A 21409-nucleotide genomic window follows, 5' to 3' on the forward strand; every position below is an offset into this window, starting at 1 on the left:
GTGGCTTGCTTTATGGTTTGAACTTGTTACTGAATGGTAGGATAGAGCTGAGAATAATTAGGTAGAGCTGTGGTGGTTTTCATAAATACCAGAGTTAGGCACAGTTCCTCATCCTATTGGATGTTCTCTAGTTACGTTTACAAACACTCACTCTCATGTCATATGGAGTCAAGGCTAATCATCCTACTGTGATGAATTTATTGTATCCATCTCCTGGCTGTGGTTGTCTTTTTGAGAGTTAAAATTAAAAGATGTAGTTATTGGAGAGAAATGATCCAGGTATGCAACTAATTTCTGATATCAGGCATGGGAACTGTTCAGCCGTTGCCCTTGGATCATGGGGGCAGAAGTAGGGGATAAGTTTGTTGGGGCAGACGTACGTAGTATAATTTACAAACTGAGATGTGCTGTGATAAATGGAAAATGGGGAGTAAATAGTTGAAAGAAAGGATCTTATTGGATTATATACTGCCAGTCACATAGTGTGTTTTTCATTTACTGATAGAATTGGACTGTTTGATGGATGTATATAATGCATTTCTTAGGTACTTTATGTATGCAGGACACTGTGCTTATTAGAATTTGAGGGATGATGAGAAAAATAATGAAATGATAAATCAACAAAGACATATCATTTAAATACATTGCATATGATTGTGCTATTAAAGAATACTGGAATCTACATGTTTCTGTCCTTTTTGAAATCTTTATGAGTGTATATTGCTTTTAAATAAAAGATCAAAATAAATAATTATTTGGGAAAAAAGAAATAGGAAAGCCAATGCAAAAGAATTAAATTGGATGCCAGAAATATCAGTGAAATAGTTCTCCATTTTTGTACACTAGAGCAGTGGTCCCCAACCTTTTCTGGCATCAGGGACCAGTTTCATGGCAGTTTCATGGAAGAGGGTTTTTCCATGTATGGGGGGTAGTGGGTGATGGTTTTGGAATGAAACTGTTCCACCTCACATCATCAGATATTAGATTCTCGTAAGGAGCGCACGACCTAGATCCTTTGCATGTGCAGCTCACAATAGGGTTCACACTCCTATGAGAATCTAATGCTGCTGACAGAAGGTGGAGCTCAGGTGGTAATACTTGCTCCCCTGCCCCTCACTGTCTGCTGTGCAGCCTGGTTCCTAACAGGCCATGGGCTGGTGCTGGTAAAGGCCCATAGACCGGTAACTCTAGTGCACAGGAACCCTTGCACTAGAGTTTTCACGTTTACTGTAAACTTACTTAAACCAGCAGTGCAGTTCATTTGAGTAACCTTTTAAATTTTAGGCTGTCCTCAAGTGTAGTGCATAAATAAAATAGTTTAATTCCATGTTTTGAATTAACACATAACATTCAGTATAAATAATGTATAATAATCAAATACCTATTGTAGAATGTGGAATTTTTTTTTTTGGCAACAAAGTGATAAAATAGTATTACTTTTTGTTTAACCAAGCTGTCGACAGGTATTTTTCATTAGTTTAGTAGCTTGCTCAAGGGTTACACCCCCCACACCACACACACACACCATCACCTTCAGACAGAAGAATTTTGCTTATTTCATAGGCAGAATCTTTCTTGTAGATGCAAGAGTTGACAAAGTACAGAAATTAGTGATATTAAGTTGTTCTTTCAGTCATAAAGCATTTTAATAAGATACTTCAGTGGAAATATCATTAGACATGAATTTTGTCTACTTCATGCTGATATTAGACAAAACGCCTTTTCCTCAAGTCATGTTGAGAGGTCAAGAGAGAAATACAGGAAAAGTTAAATATACAGCAGTGTGTGATTAATTGCCAAGTCCAAGTATCATCTGTGGATCCTCTAGGAATTTAAAAGATAACTTCAGATAGATTGGCCAGAGAAGGTTTTGCGCATGGGTTAGAAGCTGAACTGGTCCTTGAAAGAAGGCTAGGATTTAGGTATTTTGGAAAGATCATTTTAGATAGGGATAATATGCATATATTCAGAACAGTGAGCACCTTACTGAATTTAACTAGATTCTGAAGAGGCTTCAATGAATTTGGTAGAGATGTTCTTTGTGGACTCCTTAAAGAACAGAACCACTTTATTTGTCTCTGCATTCTGGTGCCTTGTATTCTCAGTGCTTCCAAACCCCCTTATCTCCTGGTCTTTACAGTGTTCCCCTTAAATTCCAATTAGAAGGTACTTGACACAGTTCCTGGCACTTGGTAAGTACAAAGTAAATGCTGGCTGAATCTGAATTCGTAATTGTTATCTCTAAAAATTCTATTTTGAATGAACTATAGGCAAATCTTTTTTATAAGTGTGTCAATATTTACATATTACAGATAACCAATATAAAAGCATCTTTAGTAACTGAACTGCTAATTGAAAATGCTGGATCTTAGACACTTAATTGAATAAACTGTCTCCAGAGAGTAATTTGGGTCTTTTCCAAGATGCATTAACTCTTTCAGGTCGTTAGGGTAGCACTTATCTCATTGGAGCAGAAATGTAATAAATGGTATTCCTATAATGTAAGTAAATTAATGTGCCTCAAAAAGCCTGAAGTTTCACCATGGGTGTTGTAGTTGTACTCCGAGGAGCTCATCTATGAATGTGAAACAGCAATAAGTAGCTGCTGTTTGCAGCATCTTACTTTCAATTTAGGTAACCTACTAGAGAGTCCCTACTTTAAGACACTGTGCCTAGATGTTGACAGAGATACAAAGAAAAGACCTGGCTGACAGGCAGCAGAGAAGGCAAATAACTGCAAGATGATATCCTTGAGAGATACAAACTGCTGTATGGGTTTTAATTAGAGATATCATAGTTGACAGTCGAGATAGATGGTAATCTCCCAGAAGACCGGAATCATGGCTTTTTTACACAATATGCTCATTCATGTTTATTCTCAGTATATAGATATGTGTATGTATAAATATTAATATGAACAAATATATTTGTAAATATGAGTTGAATAAATCATAAACATATTTTACAATTTTCATATATGTGCTTTTTTTCCTCATGAGAATATGAAATATTAATGTCTGGCATTGATCTAAAGTGACTATAGTAAGTAGGTGAAAGCCAAGAAAAAAAAACACAGCATCTTTTAGAGATACACGCCACTCACTGATTCCCTGTAACCTCAACTTGAGTGTCAGCCTACTGGTGAGATATTGACCTTTAGCTAGAAAAGAATGTAAGAATGATTTATTCTACCCACCAGCATGCTACACATTTACATCTAATGGGAAGATAGAGAGGCACATAGTTGTCATCATAAGACCAAGGGGAAGTGATGTAAAAAGACCAGTGCAAAAAGAACTGTGAACAGAAGAAGGTAGAGGTAACACCTCCATGAGAAGATAAAACTTCAAAGCTATAAGCCCCTCCCTCTGTTTCCTCATGCATGGGGTTGGCTTCATTTCCATGCATGTAAATCTGATTAGTAACATCTGAATGGAGCAAAAGTAGCTTGCTAAAATCCATTAAATTCTACTTAGATTCACTCTCTTGATCTCATACCCCAAGCTTTAAAAAAAAAATTATTTTTCCCTGATACCTGATATACAGCTAACATTCCCTTTACTTGATAAATGGAAGAGTAGTTAATGGCAGGAAAAAAATTAGATAAATTTAGACTTGGTGGAAAGCCTTTGGGAGTTATTTAGGAAACAGGAAATAAAATTTTAGTTTAATCAACTGGTAATGATGTAAAAGGAACCAATAGGATCTAATCCTACAGAGGTTGATTGGGGCTGTGTTGTGAGAAGTGCTGAATAATAATGAGAAGATAGAGGTTTATTTATTTTGAAGGCATGGAGGAAGCCATTGAAGGACTTGTCAGAGGAATGAAAACATTGAGTTTAATCTGGTAGCAGGTTGTGGGATAGACTGTCATGAGATGCATAAGGCAGGATATGGCCAGTGGGAGACTGTTTTAATAATCTGCATGAAAGATAATGAGGGCTTGATTTAGAAAGATGAGTATGGGAATGAAAATATTTAGAAGAGGAACTGGACGTGAAATGTGTACTGTGAAGTCTGTAGGATTTGGTAGGGGATTTGGAGAATGAGACTGAGAAGAGCCACAACTAACTACACATTTTGATCCCAGGTGATCAGAAGAATGATGACATTAAGGGGTTCCCCCGCTTTGGTCCCCTTCCTCCCTTTGGGGAGAGGCGGTAGTAGAGAGTTTACCTGGTCAGGCTGAGTTTATTGGACCCATGCTTTAGCATTTCCTAAACATCTGCTGCATTGTTTTGACCTGCTTACTGTGATATGGATGTGAAAACCCAGACATTCTTGCAGGCAATGGCAGTGTATCTTTGGAGCTTGAGAGAAAGTATGATGTAAGAGGCATAATTGGGAGTCATTCAAAATGTAGAAATAATAAAAATGGAAGAGAGCAGGAGCAAGGGTTAGGATATTTTACTTCCATGGTTTGACTACTGCATTTTACAGCCTAACTACTAATACTCAAGTAATAGTCTTAAGTATTAGTGTTAGTTCTTACAAGCTAACTACTAATGCTCAAGTAGTTAGGTTGTAAAATACAGTAATCAAACTCATTGAAGTGAAAGAAAACATTCCAAAAGTTTAGAGAATGAGTATTAGCAAAAGCCTGGATTTGGTGATTGAGACCTTTATTGTAGAGGAAAGGGGAAGAGGAAAGGAGGAGAAGAATGATAATTGTGAGGAGATGATGAAGATACACAGATAATTTCATTTACCCATTCATGAACTCATTTACACTTATAAATTGATTACTGTGCTTCAGGCAGTGTTCTAAGTGGAATATTCATTTGACCCTGATGATAGTACTGTGGAATAGATGATATTATTTCTGTTTTACAGATGAAGAAACTGAGGTTCTGAGAGGTAATATCATAGATACATAGTTACTGGAATATATTAGAAAAGAAACAGATTTCTGAGCCTTATCCTGAAAGATAATAATAGTCTGTTATGTGCTAAGCATTTTATATGCATTATAAAAATTTTTTTCATATTAATTCTATGAAGTAGTTCTTTTTCTGTTTCCAACTTTTAAGTTCAAGGGTACATTTGCAGGATGTGCAGGTTTGTTACACAGGTAAACGTGTGCTTCTATGAAATAGTTCTATTATTATCTTTTATTATTATTTTTATTTCACAGATGAGAGAAGTGAGGCTTAGAAAGATTAAGTAACTTGACCAGGTCACATAACTAATAAGTAGTAGAGTTGATTTCAAGCACAGACTTTCTGCGTTTTTATATGACCCTCTCATTTTGTAGTTCTAAGGCAGGCACATGAGTTTCTATTGTAAAAGAGTTCTCCAAGTGATTCCTATGTGCAGACCAGTCTTCCCAGAATTTTAGCACAAACTGAGAAGGAAGAGGTCTGTAGTTTTTGGGAGGAGATAAAACATTGTGGACAAAGAGAACTCAGAGTTGGTGACCTTATAGATGGAGTATTTCCTAAGGACACAGAATCCTAAAGAATAGTAGAGTGGAGGTTATTGGAATCTAGGAGACTGAGAAAGACTCTGTGATGATAGAAGGAGTCAATATATTTTGATGAAACATATTAGTCTTACAACAGAGTAAAATTGTGCTAATTAGCTAATTAACAATTAACCAGTAGCTGAAGTTTTTTTTTTTTTTGGAGTGAGGGTCTCACTCTGTCATCCAGACTGGAGTGCAGTAGTGCAGTCAAACTCACGGTAGTCTCGAACTCCTGGGCTCAAAGGATCTTCTTGGGTCAGCCTCCCAAGAAGCTGGGACTACAGGCATATACACACCTGGCTAGTATTTAATTTTTTTTTTTTTTTGGTAGAGACAGGACCTCACTACCGTTACCCAGGCTGGTCTTGAATTCCTGGCCTCAAGCATTCCTCCTGCCTTGGCCTCCCAAAGTGTTAGGATTATAGGCATGTGCCACTGCACCCAGCCTGAAGTTTTTGTAATGGGGTAAGACAGTTCTAGAGTTTGGTAGTCAACGTTGAAGAGAAAAGGGGAGAAAGCAATGTAAATAGGTAGAATGAACTTTAAAGTATGTTTAAATGAAATGGGCAGAGAATATATTGAAGCTATAGTTAGGAATATACCTTTGAATGTTGAAACCATTTTTGTGCTGTCCCCTAGCATTATCTCTTTTATTTGTCTTTTTTTTTTTTTTATGGAGTCTAGCTCTGTTGCCCAGACTGGAGTGCAGTGGCACCATCTTGGCTCACTGCAGCTCCGCCTCCCAGGATCACGCCATTCTCCTGCCTCAGCCTCCCAAGTAACTGGGACTACAGGCACCTGCCACCGCGCCTGGCTGATTTTTTGTATTTTTTAGTAGAGACAGGGTTTCACCGTGTTAGCCAGTATGGTCTTGAGCTCCTGACCTCGTGATCCGCCCGCCTCAGCCTCCCAAAGTGCTGGGATTGCAGGCATGAGCCACCGCGCCTGGCCAACTTGTCTTCGCTTTTTAAGAGTGAAAATAGAAATAACAAACTATTGAAATACCATGAGATCCAAAATACATGGAGGAAAAATTGACCGAAAGGAGTAGTGGAAAATTCAGTAATTATGGTTGGTGATTTTTAAAAATAATGAATACTCTTTTTCAATAATTAATAGAACAACTAGAAGAAAATACAAGAAGACTTGAGCAACACTATTAACCACCCTGATTTAAACTGACATGTATGGTACAGTCAACACCATCAGAATTCAGATGATCTCAAGGTCATATAGAATATTCTTCATGTGAATCTATATACTAGAACACCAAGTAAATCTCAATATATTTAAAAGAATTGAAATCACACAAAGTATATCCCCTGACCACAACAGAATTAAACAAAAAAAGGGAAGAAATTTGGAGGTCCCCAAATATTTGAAAATAAGACAACAAACTTCTGAATAAACTATGGGTAAAAGAAGAAAGACCTAAAATGAATAATCGTATGTTTTCATCCCAAGAGCTAGAAAAAGGAGAAAACTCAGCCGGGGCAGTGGCTCACACCTGTAATCCCAACACTTTGGGAGGCTGAGGTGGGCGGATCACCTGAGGTCAGGAGTTCAAGACCAGCCTGGCCAACATGGTGAAATCGTGTCTCTACTAAAAATACAAAAAAGTAGCTGGGCTTGGTAGTGGGGGTCTGTAATCCCAACAACTCAGGAGACTGAGGCAGGAGAATCACTTTAACCCAGGAAGTGGAGGTTGCAGTGAGCCGAGATCACACCATTGTACTCCAGCCTGGGCAACAAGAGTGAAATTCCATCTCAAAAAAAAAAAAAAAAAAAAAAAGGAGAAAACTCAAAGCCAAAGCAAGCAGAGGTTAGGAAATAATAAAGGTACAGTGACAATCAATGAAATAAAAATCAGGACAACTGTAGAGAAAAACAATGGAACCAAATAGAGGTCTTTTGTAAAGATCAAAAATTGATATATCTTAACCAACCAATTAAAAAAGAGGGAGATCTAAAGAATACCAAAATCAGGAAATGAAAGAGGAGATGTAACTACAGACTCTATACAGAAATTAAAAGGATTCTGATACTACTATGATATGCCAGTCAGACAATGTAGATGAAACAGACAAATTTCTACAAAGACACAAAGTACCAAAACTGACTCAAGAAGAAATAGAAAATCTGAATTGTCGTATAACAAATAAATTAGTAATTAAAAATTTTCCTGCCCATTATGTAATTCACACAAATATTCTGTCAAACATTTAAAGATGAAATAATACCAGTCCTTTGCAAACTCTTTCAGAAAATAGAGAAACAGTTTCTAATGCATCCTAGTAGGCCAGTCTTACCCTAATAACAAAGCCAAAGTATTATAGGAAACTGTAGACTTACAAACATAAGTATAATAATGTTGAACAAAATATTAACAAACTGAATATATCGACATGTAAACTGTATTATACCGTGATTCATTGGAATTTATTTTAAAAGTCAATTAATGTATTACCATATTAATAAAGAGCCAAAGTCACATAATCATCTCAGTAGATATGGAAAAGCACTTGACCTCCTCTGATTATTCATTAAAAAATGAAACTTACTCAACCTCATGAAAGACACTTGTGAAAAACCTGCAGCTAGCATCACCAAGGAACTTTTGACCTAATGCAAATTTATTAACTTACAGAACATGTAAATACCATCAATCTTAACCTATTCACATTATTTACCTCAAGTTCAAGGGAGTATATTCCAAACAAAATTTATTGCCACCATGCGCTACGAAACCCATTTTTCGTGCATTCTTAATTATTGTTCATAGAACCATAATTTTTTAAATCCCTCAAATAGCAATCTTTTAGCCATTGCTTTTATTTCTCCTTTTTTCTTTTTTCTCCTTTTTTTTCAGAATGACTGACTGATTGAATTTTGTTCATTTTTTTTCTCTGCCTTGACTCTTAAATTTGTCCTAATTGTATAATCTTATTGCCACTACTTTAGTTTAAAACCTTTCAATTTTCTAAATTGAGCTGTCTTGGTAGGTTGTCTCTTCTTGCTCTCCTTCCTTTATAGGATTTTCCTGATCATTCTTTTGCCTCCAATCCCATTTCCTTCCAGTCAATAATTTTGTATGCTGTCAGATCAATTTACATACAGCATGTTTATCACCATTTCATTTGCCTGTTTAAAACTCTTTTTTCATTGCCTCATTTTGTATTTGGCTTCAGTTTGTAAGTTTGTTATTACAGATTCTTTTTTTTCTTTCTTTTTTTTTTTTTTTGAAAGATTCTTGGAAGTTTGTCAGTGTACTCCCTTTCCAGGCTTACCTCTCGTTGGTCATTTTAATGTCACCTGAAATATTTGTTAGTTACTGAAGACGCCCTAAATGGTTCCAGCACTATTTCTTTGCTTATTCTGTTCTGTGCCTTTTTTTTTTTCCCCCCCCACACATTCTAAGATTCAATTTATGTCCTTCTATAGTTCCATGATCTTGAATGCTTTTTTTGTTGCCCTAGTTAGGAGCCATCTTGTCCTCCTACAAATGCACTTAGCCATATTTTTGTCCTGATGTTTTACCACTTTCTCCTTTGTATTGTAGTCATTCATGTGTGTCTCTATTGCTAGATAAGTACACTGAGGGAAGGACTTATTTTTGAGTCCTGGTTTTTTATCTAGCATAATACTTTGCATATTTTATGTGTTAAATAAATATATATTTAAAATGAATGAAAGCATTTGGAAGCTATTAAAACTGGGCTTTCTTTGCTAAGAGCTATTCTCTTGGGAAAAAGAAAAAAAAAACAAAACATGAGTAGTTTGATCAGATGTTTGATACAGGACCCAAAATACCTGTGTACTCTTGGAAGTTTTTGATTTGTTTTATTCTGAACACTAATGAACCATTCACAAGACCATAGCATTAGTGGTTTTAATTGTACAACTGCCACTGACAATGAGTATAATTGAGCAGGCATCCGCTTTGTTTTCAAAATGATGATTTTTCCTTTGCTTTCCTTACTGCAGAATATTTTAGATTTTATACAATGGGGAAATTAGACTGCTATATTGAAAAAAATAACTTTTTCTGTTATTAACACTCTATTCATAGTAAATCTATGAGGAAAACCCGATAATTTTTGGTAATTTAAAATGGACATCCTAACTTAAAAATATTATTATATTATTTCAGTCTCTTGGCTATAATGTTTTCAGGAATCAAGGTTATAATTTGGTGGATGTATTACCCTGATTTTGTCTCTCATCCTTTTCAAGTGCCTTTGAGACATCCTGTATCAGGTAAGACTATAGTTTCTGCTTGGGCTCTTCCCTTGCTCCATGAAAACCAGGAGGTGCCTTCTGGAAGAAAGCCAGAGGGATTCACCTACTGTGCTTCCTTGTTTCTTCCAGGGATCATAGCTGTCAGTTTCTGCCTAATTAGATTCCTCTCTAGGGTCTTCAAATTCTTATTTTTTAGTATTTTTTTGGCTTTTACAATTATCAGCAAGAGGACCAGTTCAATGAGAACTGCTTTGCTGTACCCAGAATACAAACTCTTGGGCACTTGCATTTTAAAAGAGCAAGTTATTGAAAATTCCAGTATTTAATATAGGCACATTTAAAATATTGCCCAAGAGAAGTTGAGTCTTAGTTCATGTTGAGGTGATGTTTTCGTGTTACTATTTCTCATATCTATTATCAGATTCATCAAGGAGGACCAATATACTATGGCTTAATGTAAATCACTGAATATGTGAAGTTAGTAGTCAAGAAAATTGGGGCAGGACGTAGTGGTTCACGCCTGTAATCCCAGCACTTTGGGAGGCCAAGGCGGGCAGATCACGAGGTCAGGAGATCGAGACCGTCCTGGCTAACATGGTGAAACCCCCTCTCTACTAAAAATACAGAAATTAGCCTGGTGTGGTGGCACACACCTGTAATCCCTGCTACTCAGGAGAGTGAGGCAGGAGAATCGCTTGAACCTGGGAGGTGGTGGATTCAGTGAGCCAAGATCGTGCCACTGCACTCCAGCCTGGGCAACAGAGCGAGACTCCATCTTAAAAAAAAGGCAAGAAAAAAAAAGCAAGGAAAATGGGGTTCATAGTTGTACAGACTGAAATCTGTGCAAACCACTACTCCTGTTTTTATGAGATACCAGTATTCTGCAAAGATAGTAATTTTGGTATAAATGTCAATAGATGCATGTTAATATATACTCATTGGCCAGGCGCGGTGGCTCAAGCCTGTGTAATTCCAGCACTTTGGGAGGCCGAGACGGGCGGATCACGAGGTCAGGAAATCGAGACCATCCTGGCTAACACGGTGAAACCCCGTCTCTACTAAAAAATACAAAAAACTAGCTGGGCGAGGTGGCGGGCGCCTGTAGTCCCAGCTACTAGGGAGGCTGAAGCAGGAGAATGGCGGGAACCCGGGAGGCGGAGCTTGCAGTGAGCCGAGATCAGGCCACTGCACTCCAGCCTGGGCGGCAGAGCGAGACTCTGTCTCAAAAAAAAAAAAAAAAAAAAAAAAATACACACACACACACACACACACACACACACATATATCAATCCATAGGTATCTTAGTGAAGGAACAAATACTCATTTAAGCTAAGAAGATATATTAGATGCTCCAAAGACATTTTATCTGTGGTTAAAAATCACAACCATCCCTTTTCTTTTAAATTTTATTTGTATTGTAGATTTTTGAACAGAGGATTAATTTACAGAGTTCATTCTACTTTGGAGACTATTTTTAATTTGCATATAACAACATATTCATTAAGGCTTCTTATATACTTAAAAAAAATGTTCAGCAGTTGTATTTTTTTGATTTGCTGGTCTGTTGCATGGCTCTATGGTGGAAGTATAGAAATGTAATGCTTTAAGGAACATATAAATTGGGGGTAGTCAGGTGTCTTTTTTATTAGATAAGGACTAATAATATCAGGCAGTTTTTGATGAATACTTATTGAATGATGTAGAAAATGGGTGTTTTAAGAGTTCAGGAAAGGATATTGCCGACTACAGTGGCCTGGGAAGGGCTCATTGAAGAAAAAACATTGGAATTGTTCTTGGAAGGGTTTGTTGGTATTTATTTAGGAGAGAAGGTAATCTAGATTAGGCCTTTTAGAAATGAGAATGCCCACATATATTAAGGGAAGAGTTAAGTAATTTTGATTGCAGTGTTGGGTTCACATTTGAGAGAATAAGATACACTTGGTCGTATGTATTGAAGTCAGAATATTGTAGACGATGAAAGGAGTAGCCTTCTGATGATAGCAGCAGTGTTTTAGGACTGTCTGTTGATAGTATGTGAGGAGGGCTGGAAGGGTAAGAGATGAGAGACAGAAAATTCAGTGAATACTAATTGAACTAAGTTGGTGGCTGTCAAAATGGACAGAAATGGGCAAACTAGGAGAGAGTTGAGGAACAGTCATTAATGATCTTGAGGACTAATTCCTTTATGGGCACAAAGGGTATGGGAATGTATCAAAAGATGATCCTGAAGTTTTAAACCTGAAAAGTAGTGAAAATAGGAAACTACCAACAAAAAGAAGACAGAAGGAATTAATGCTTTTGTGGGAAGATGATTTAGGTTTCAGAGAAGTTGATTTTGTTAGTGAAATATGTGAATATATATCAAGCATGCAGTCACAGATGTGGGACTAGAGCTCAGGAGAGAAATGAGGAATAAATCACATTGTGATAAAGGAAACAGTAGATGTAAAGGCTACTTTTTAAAGTTTGGAACCCAAAGACAAAAGGAAAATAAGATTATAGATATAGCATGAGGACCAATGCAAGATTTTTGTTGAGAAAGTAGGATAAGTATGTGTTTGCAGATTGAAAGCAGAAGTGGGTGGATAGGAATAGACTAACAATGCTGAGTGGTAACAATTAAAGGGACTTTACTGATGATGAGAAAAAGCAAAATGATTTTAAAATACCTGTGTTTTGAGGTCAGTATTTTATTACACAAGGCCTTAATCATTGGATTCTAGGACAGCAAGTCCTCAAAAGAGTTACTTGGATTAATGCATTTTCACGCTTTAGTAGAAACATCGCTGTGTCATGTTGGTGTTAACCGTCTGAAATATGAGTGAAACAATGCATTTCTATACATCTTTCTGTGTTATTTTAATTTGAAATTCTTTTCTGGTTTACTGATCTTTTTGATCACAGATTGCTGAAAATCTTATTAGCAGCAGTGACAAATATACAATATAATTTAGTCCCTGAGTTGAGTTGTTCCTAGAGACCCAACTCAATATTCTCCCTGACCATTGGGTAGTTTGGGTGATGTATTAACAGAGATAGTATTTATCATTGTATTATTTCATTCACATACTAAATAATACTCTAGTGGCTTCATAAATAAATAAAAAATATTTACCAGTCTATTGACATGTTTTATACTTTCCAGGTGCAATCCTTATTGGATTGAAATAAGAAAATGAAATAAAGTCCATTTACTGCCACCTATAGACCTGTGCTTATTTAGGTGCTCTTGTGTTAAGTGCATATATATTTACTATTGTTATATTCTCTTGCAGAATTGACCCCTTAATTAATGACCTTTTTTTTTATCTTTTTTACAGTTTTTGACTTAAAGTCTATTTTGTCTGGTATTGGTATAGCAAATCCTACTCTGTTGTGTTTTCCATTTGTATGGAATAACTTTTTCCATATCTTTACTTTTAGTCCATGTGTCTTTATAGGCAAAGTGAGTTTCTTGCATGCACCACATTACTGGGTCTTATTTATGTATTTATTTATTTGTTGTTTATTAGACAGAGTCTCACTCTGTTGCCGAGGCTGGAGTGCAGTGGCGTGATCTCGGCTCACTGCAAGCCTCTGCCTCCCGGGTTCATGCCATCCTCCTGCCTCAGCCTCCCTAGTAGCTGGGAGTACAGGCGCCCACTACCACGCCCGGCTAATTTTTTGTATTTTTAGTAGAGACAGGGTTTCACTGTGTTAGCCAGGATGCTCTCGATCTCCTGATTTCGTGATCTGCCCTCCTCCGCCTCCCAAAGTTTCAAAGTGCTGGGATTACAGGTGTGAGCCACCGCACCCGGCCTGGGTCTTGTTTTTTAATTCATTCAGCTACTGTGTATCTAATCAGGGAATTTAGTTTGTTTACACTGTGTTATTACTGATAGGTAAGGACTTACTGCTGGTATTTTGTTACTTGTTTTCTAGTCATTTTGTAACTCTTCCTTCTTATTGTCTTTGTGGTTACATGATCTCTCTGGTAGCATGTTTCAATTTGCTGCCTTTTGTTTTTAGTGTATTTGTTATGGGTTTTTGCTTTGTGATAATTCTTAGATTTTAAATTGGATTGATTTTATAAGTAGAACCTGTTGGCAGTAGTCAATTTTTTAATTTTTTAATTTTTTTTAAACAGAGTCTCACTCTGTCACCCAGGCTGGAGTGCAGTGGCGTGATCTCAGCCCATTGCAACCTCTGCTTCAAGTGATTCTTGTGCTTCAGCCTCCCAAGTAGCTGGGACTACACTTGTGCACCATCATACCCAGTCAATTTTTTTTTTTTTTTTTAAGTAGAGATAAGGTTTCACTATGTTGGTCAGGCTGGTCTTGAACTTCTGGCCTCAAGTGACAGTCCTACCTCAGCCTCCCAAAGTGCTGGGATTACAGGCATGAGCCACTTTGCCTACCTAGTAGTCGATTTTTTAAAAGGCAATTGCTTTTCTTCTGTTGAAGCTCTCAAATGAGTAGTGGCTATGGAAATTCTTTGTAGGTCAGGACTTCTTAGCTTCCTGTGGCCTTTCTGTATCTCTTATTGGCAGGTTTGTTGTAGTGTTTATCCGCTATGTGTAATAGTGAGTGGTAAGAGCATGGACTTCCTAGTCCACTAGGGATCACTTTACAGCTCTTGAACCTCTGTAAGCCCCATTTCTTTGTTTATAATCTGTGAATTTATCTGATAAAATTCCGTGCTTTAAAAGAGATAATACATTTTACATGGATTAACATGTTGCCTGCATCATAGTAAGCCCTGAGTAAATGTTATGGCATTGCTGCTAATGCTGCTGTAGTTCAGAATAGTGAGGATTAAATTGTGATTAAAGAGGAATGTTGATTCACTCACTCAGCACAATATCTGGCACATAGTAGATACTCAATAAAAACGTTCCTTTTACTCCCATGTTCAGATGCCCACCACACCTCTTCCCTATATGAATAGGTAACAAGTAAATGACTTACCAGCTATAATGAATCTTTTCTTAGATCCCCAACTAGGAAAATTAATGACCAGGTTAATATATTCCTGAATGTCAAGCATGAGGTTTTAGAATTAGATTTGCATGGTTTTAAAATAGTTTTTCTTAATAGCACATTAAAAATGTGTATATTAACATTAACTTGTTTATCTGGTTGCACAGATGCTGTTAACTGAGTACTTGGATATGAAAAATACTCGTACGGCTTCTGAACCATCAGCTCAACTAAGCTATGCCAGCACTGGACGAGAGTTTGCAGCCTTTTTTGCCAAGAGGAAACCTCAAAGGCCAAAAAATTCTCTTTTCAAGTAAGTATTATTCTGCTGTTAAGATAATAGGTTTTAAGAATTCTTAGACTGAAGTAAGATGACTTCCTACTTTATTGATAGCCATAACTTTCTCTAGCTTAAGTTGATTGAAGTAATTTAGAGGAAGTGAATATATGTTGAGTTTTATTTATTTTTGTTTTCTGTCAGGTGAAGTGGCTGTTTTGGGTATGGTGACTGGACTACCTGGAACTCCTAATAAAAATTTCTGGAACTTGTTTCAGGGAAGTTTTATTTAAAATTAAGAGAAATGAAACTCCCCAATTGTTTCCGGGGAATTTTATATGAAATGAAAGGAAATGAAATATGTCAGCCTTGAAAAAGCCCCAAGAGCCAAGAAACAACCTTTGTTAATAAAGTTATGCAAATGTTTCTAGCTAAGCAGTATTGGGCCTTATGTGGTTACTTGTTTAATAAAAGAACAATCTGGGTTTTTTTTTTCCTAATTATTACCTTAGTTAACTCCACCAAGCCATGTGCCCAAAGTGTGTATCTCTTGGCAACAGCTAATAGTTAATAATATTGATAATAACTTCAATAATAATAGCTACCATTGATTGTTTCCTAGGTATCAGGCAGTATACTGGGTGAGTTTCCCAAAATAATCTCAATTAAACATACTTTAAATTGGATTATACTAAATTTCAGCAGCAGCAGTAGTAGCTAACGTTTATTGAGTTCTTACTAAGTGCTAATCAAGGCATTACATTATTTTCATAGATTATTTTATTTACTAATTACAACAACCTTATAGGCAAGGGTTGTATTTTTAATACTTTGTATACATAAAAAAATGGAGACATGAATGGTTAAGGAATTTATATAAGGTCGCATAGCTAACATGTGGTAGAAGGAGGATTTAAATCCTGGCAGTCTTACTTTAGATCTGTTTTCTTTTGAGGGTTTAGTAGATATTTAAGAAGTTGTGTCTGTAAATATAAGCATGTAAAGTGACCACCACAGAAGTATCCCAGTATATTGAATTTGTTCTTTTTCACTAGTTGGAGCTCTAATACCTTCTGTTGATTCACATTTGAGGCTTGTTTTTGTCTTAGATTTGTAGTGTTTTTAATAATTAAAGAAAGTTTCAACAGTTTATTTATTTTGTGATCTAGCAGAGAGATTTATTTAGTATGTCCCTGCCAGAAATGAAATCTATTCTGTTTATTGAATGCATTCCTTTTTAAATAGTTTTATTCAGAGAGTAGCTGCAATATCAGTTAAAATGCTTTAGGCTGCAAGTAACATAAAACCTTAAGTGCAACAGGTTGAACTATAGGAAAGTTACTATCTCACATAACAGGGATGAATGTGGAGGTTTCCTTAATTCAACTGTACAGTATCGTAAAGGATTCAGCCCTTTCCATCTCTCTTTATTGCCATTCTCAACACATTAGTAATGTTTTCTATTGTGATCACGAGGTGTGTCCAGTCCACTAAAGACAGTGTGGGCAAGAAAATAGCATGTGATTCTCCCTGTGAATCTGTCTCTTTAAAAAAACATATAGACTTTATTTTTAGAACAGTTTTAGCTTTATAGAAAAGTAGAGCAGGAAACACAGAGAGTTCCTTTATATTCCCCCGTTCTCGTTTTACCCTATTAACATCTGGTATTAGCATGGTCTGTTTGTTAGAATTGATGAACCAGTATTGACATGTCATTATTAACTAAATTCCATAGTTTACATTAGGGTTTACTCTTTGCGTTGTACAGTTCCAGTGGGTTTTCACAAAGGCATAAGGTCATGTATCCACCATTACAGTGTCATGCAGAACAGTTTCACTGCCCTAAACATCTTCCATTCACCACATATTCATCCCTCCACCCTCCCTAACCCCTGTCAACCTCTGATCTTTTGACTATCTCCACAGGTTTTGCTTCTTCCAGAATGTCGTATAGTCAGAATCAGTGTTTAGCCTTTTCAGAATGGCTTCTTTCACTTAGCAATATGCATTTAAATTTCTTCCACATCTTTTTGTGGCTTGATAGATGTCTCTTTGTGTTGCTGAGTAACATTCCTTTATGTGGATATGCCATAGCTTGCTTATTTACCTATTGAAGGACATTTTGGTTGCTTCCAACTTCTGGCAATCATGAATAAAGCTGCTCTAAACACTCATGTGCAGGTTTTGGTGTGACATAACTTTTCAACTCATTTTTGTAAATACCTGGGAGCAACATTGCTGGATCATTTGGTAATACTATGTTTAGCTTCATAAGACACTGTCAAACTGTCTTCTAAAGTGGCTGTACCATTTTAAATATTTTTAAATTAGTACTTATTAATTATCAATTTATTAGTCATTTCTGCTAGTGACAAAACTCTTTGGTAAGTTCCTATTAAGCTCTAGGATTGGGTCATAAGCCCATTCCTAAACTAGTCACTGGCAAGGGGAAGCAGATCTCAGTGGTTGTCTTAAACTAGTCAGGTTCCTATCTGGTGCTAGGTTTCCAGCTGGAGAGGAAGCCACTTTTTCTGAGCACATGACTGAGTAAAGAGCAAGGAAGTCGAATGCCCAGATGGAATCAGAGCTATACCAGCAAGCACAAAGATAGTAGAAGGAAAAGGTAGTTGGTAGAGGCAACTGACACTGTCTCAAATGCGCCTCACCAGGCTCTTTTCTTTTCTTTTCTTTTCTCTTCTCTTCTTTTCTCTTCTTCTCTCCTCTCCTCTCCTCTCCTCTTCTCTTTTTTCTTTTCTCTATTTCTAGCTCAATTGAACCTTCTAAATATGGAATCATTGCAGAAAGCAGGCTTTAGGGTTTTTAGAGTTCATGCTCTCAACCATCACTCTGACTTTCAGCCTCAGTCAGACGGCATACACATTTTCAAACATTTAGCCAGTGCTTCTGAAGTTGTGGTATTGGAAAAAAAAATAGAAATTGTTGGAAATGAACAAATTGTCTTAAATAATTATTACACATTTATTATTATTGGGCAGTAATGAAACTTATCACAGAGACACAGAATTAGGCCATTATTACAGATGTATCTGTTTCCAGTCTTGGTTCTATCATTGAGCCCATGTGAGTCTGGGCAGGTCTCAGTGCCTCTGGCTATAAAATAAGGAGGTGAGACTCAATCTCTAGTGCCTCTTTTACTGCAAAATTATATCAATCTGTGACTTGTCGCAGACATGAAAAGAATTCCTGAGTAGCAAAAATACATCAAGTCATAAAGGATTAAGATTTTGGCGAGCTGTAATCTGTTTTTATCACATATGTGAAGGACTTTATTACCCTCTTTAATTGCCCTTAGCTAAGGTTAATTAAGTTTGTTTAAGTCCTGCCTTATTGTGCTATGTGTGCCTCTCTATTCTTTGCTTAAGAGTTTATTTTTTTTTTCTTTGTCATATCTGATCAATAGCTGTCAGCATGCTTTTTGGAGGTCAGTGGCTTCTTTTCTGCCCTTGACTGGCAGGTGGCATGTTTGAAGTACTGCACACTTTGCCTGCTTTCCGGCTGTTAGTACCCTCTTAGTTCTTGGCAGGGTGCAGAGAGGGGATCAAGTAACCCAAGTGTTTCCCTCACAGACTGACATTCATCTTGGTATTCATCTTCCTTGTCAAGGAAAGGATAAAGAAGGCATAATTGAGAAAATGATGGTGTGCCTGCCTTGTTGCCAGAAACCTATCCCATTAGCACTGTTGCTTGTACTATGTTGCTGCTTACCCCTTAGTGGCAGTCATTCATAGAAGGATTCCTCCGTCTGGCAGGTTGTTATCCTGCCTTTGAAATCTCAGTTTGAAATGGAATCTCTTAGCACATCAAAGGATTTACTGTTTGATATGTCATAATTTTATCTGTTTTTTTCTTACTTGCACGTTTCTCTTAAGACTGATTTGTTTTTGTTATTTCTTTTTATAGTTATTATTTTAGGTTTTAGAAACCTGTTCTTTGTCATGAGTCTCTCGTTCTCCTTCCTTCACCAGTGTTTCTAACCTCTGAAATAGTTCCTGGGTAGGTGTGAACAAATACTGCGTAGCTTGGTATTTTTGAGAGTATTTTATGGTAGGCAGCAGGTCAAAAAACTAGCAGCCATTCAGAGAAGAAACTGTTTTTTAGGCCATTTAGGGAGAGACCATAGCTGCCTTGCTTTTCTGGTACCATTTTTCAGCCACATTTCTAGTATGTCCTTTGTCTAGTCCTCTACCTATGGGAGTTAGGCGCGAGTTCTGCTCTGAGGAGCCAGTGTGTCTGTGTTGGCAGATGGCAGTCACTGGTGACTTTTGAGCTGGATGGTAACGTAATTAGAATGACTTCATAGGATGCTCTCATTGCTGTATGTATAAGGATCCTGGCAAAGGCTGATGGGGGTCTGAAAGCAAAAGGAAGTTGGGGCAGATCAGAGTTGTACCAGTTGAAATGGAGAATTAGCAAAAGATCCAAATACGGTTGTAATGGAGCCTTAGCCAGGAATATCATTCATAAATCAAGGTCTGTGGCAGCTGGCCCTGGCCCTGTCATGGTATAGCCAAAGTGTCTTCATCACAGAACTTCGGGGAGCACCACATAGACCAGAGTAGAATACTTGTGGAATACAGAGCTGGTCAGCCCTTACTCATTTTATACTTGCTTATCTGTTTCCCCTATGTTTCTCTGCAGGTTCGAATCGTCCTCCCATGCCATCAGTATGAGCGCCTATCTGCGAGAACAGAGAAGGGAACTCTATAGTCGGAGTGGAGAACTGCAAGGTGGGTGATTGATTTTTCTCTGGAAAAATTAATTTTCTGGAGGAATGTCTCCTTTATTGCGTGTGAGTTTGTTTCCTGAATTCACAAGATCCTTTCAAGATAACAAACACTTAATGACTTAATAATTTGTTTCGTCTATAATTTCCCAGCATCTGCTGCCAAGCAGGTAAAACATTACTGTGGCCATAGAACTCATAAACCTGCGACTGTTCAAGTGGGAATTCAAAGCAAAAAGAGATGAGGCCAGGCTCGTCTTGCTTAAACAGAAGACCCGAGTTCAGTCAGAGTCTAGGAGAATGCTGGGACTTCTGCGCCTGCCACTGTTACTTCTAATTGCTGTTTTTGACACCTTCTAGAATATTACAGGAGTACCTGAGATTTGGGAAAGGGAAAATGCAACCACTGTCATTATTGAAAGGGAAAAAGATTCCTCTAAATAGTATGTTATAATCGACATAACTGTGATACACAGGATCTTTGATACACATGTGTGGTTACCAAAGAGTTGTAAAGCTGAGGAAGAAAATATTTAGAAAATAAATGCAATATAAATAAATATGTTAGACTGATAACATTTCCTTCTGTGACAAAAAGATGCTGATCATAGTAAATGTAATGAGTTAAGAAAGATTTAGAGGTCAGGTATGGTGACTAACACCTGTAATCCCAGCACTTTGGGAGACTGAGGTGGGCAGATCACTTGAGTCCAGAAGTTCAAGACCAGCCTGGATGACATGGTGAAGCCCTGTTTCTATAAAAAGATACAAAAATTAGTTGGGCATGGTGGCATGTGCGTATTCCCAGCTTCTCAGGAGGCTGAGGTGCGATTGCTTGAGCCTGAGAGGCAGAGGTTGCAGTGAGCTGAGATCATGCCACGGCACTTCAACCTGGGTGACAAAGTGAGACCACGGTTCAAAAAAAAAAAAAAAAAAATGGTGAGGGCCTGCTAAGTGTAAGACATCTTAGGTGTTGGAAGTAATAGAAGTTGGGTACAAAGAAATATAAAGCCTAAAGATCTAGTTATGAAAGTAAAGTATACATATGTGTGTGTGCATAAATACACACACACATCAATAACAATATCAGGAAGTAAATACTAACAACTGAGTGTGTGGTATGGATAAATTGCTAGCGAAATTACAAGAAAGGAGTGATTACATAAATTATTTTATAACTCTGGGCTTTTCTCCATGAGGGATGGGAACAAATAACTTTTACTGTCTTTGATACATTGGAAACACTTAGCATTTTGCAGTGACTGGCCTGTGTAATTAAATATTTAGTTTTTAAGACTCATTATTCTATACCACAAGACTATGAAGTAACCACTCAACCTTTCTTGATTTAAAGACTATTGCCTTGTCATTCCTAACTTCACCTTTGTTATTAATAGAATAACCTCTAAGTTTTTTCAGAGATGCTGCTGTACTCTCTCATAGTTACATCACAGTGATAGTTCTACAGCCCATATATGTGGTCACCAGAAGTAAAAGCCTAGAAGTATGTTTAGGGTATTAGGAAGAGGAGATTAGCCTACCAACATTTTATTTAATATGAAAGGGTTGTCATGCATTCTGGAAGACGTGCAACGTGCATGTCGAGAGTCTTGATGAAGAGGAGTACAGACAGTCATTAGACCTGGAACAAATGAAAGGACAGAAAGGAGTGAAGGAGGAGGGTGACCCATGCTCTGGCAGGCTGCTGCCTCCCAGGAGAAGAGGCT

At 37.2% G+C, this 21409-nt stretch overlaps 1 protein-coding gene across 4 annotated transcripts in view; it reads left to right on the forward strand.

Annotated features, from left to right (window-relative positions):
• The window catches only part of EXOC4 (exocyst complex component 4), an 845850-nt gene that overhangs the window by 215849 nt on the left and 608592 nt on the right, over positions 1–21409 (forward strand). For all 4 annotated transcript variants that reach the window (XR_003118525.1, XM_025378967.1, XM_025378969.1 and 1 more), the window contains 2 exons: positions 14829–14974; positions 19598–19686. Coding sequence is in view for 3 of the 4 variants with exons in the window: in XM_025378967.1 (XP_025234752.1) it covers positions 14829–14974; positions 19598–19686 (235 nt within the window). In the remaining variant the exon portion in view is untranslated. The remainder of the gene's footprint in view (positions 1–14828; positions 14975–19597; positions 19687–21409) is intronic.

The sequence above is a fragment of the Theropithecus gelada genome, chromosome 3 (genome assembly GCF_003255815.1).
Source record: "Theropithecus gelada isolate Dixy chromosome 3, Tgel_1.0, whole genome shotgun sequence".
Taxonomy (NCBI): Eukaryota; Metazoa; Chordata; class Mammalia; order Primates; family Cercopithecidae; genus Theropithecus; species Theropithecus gelada.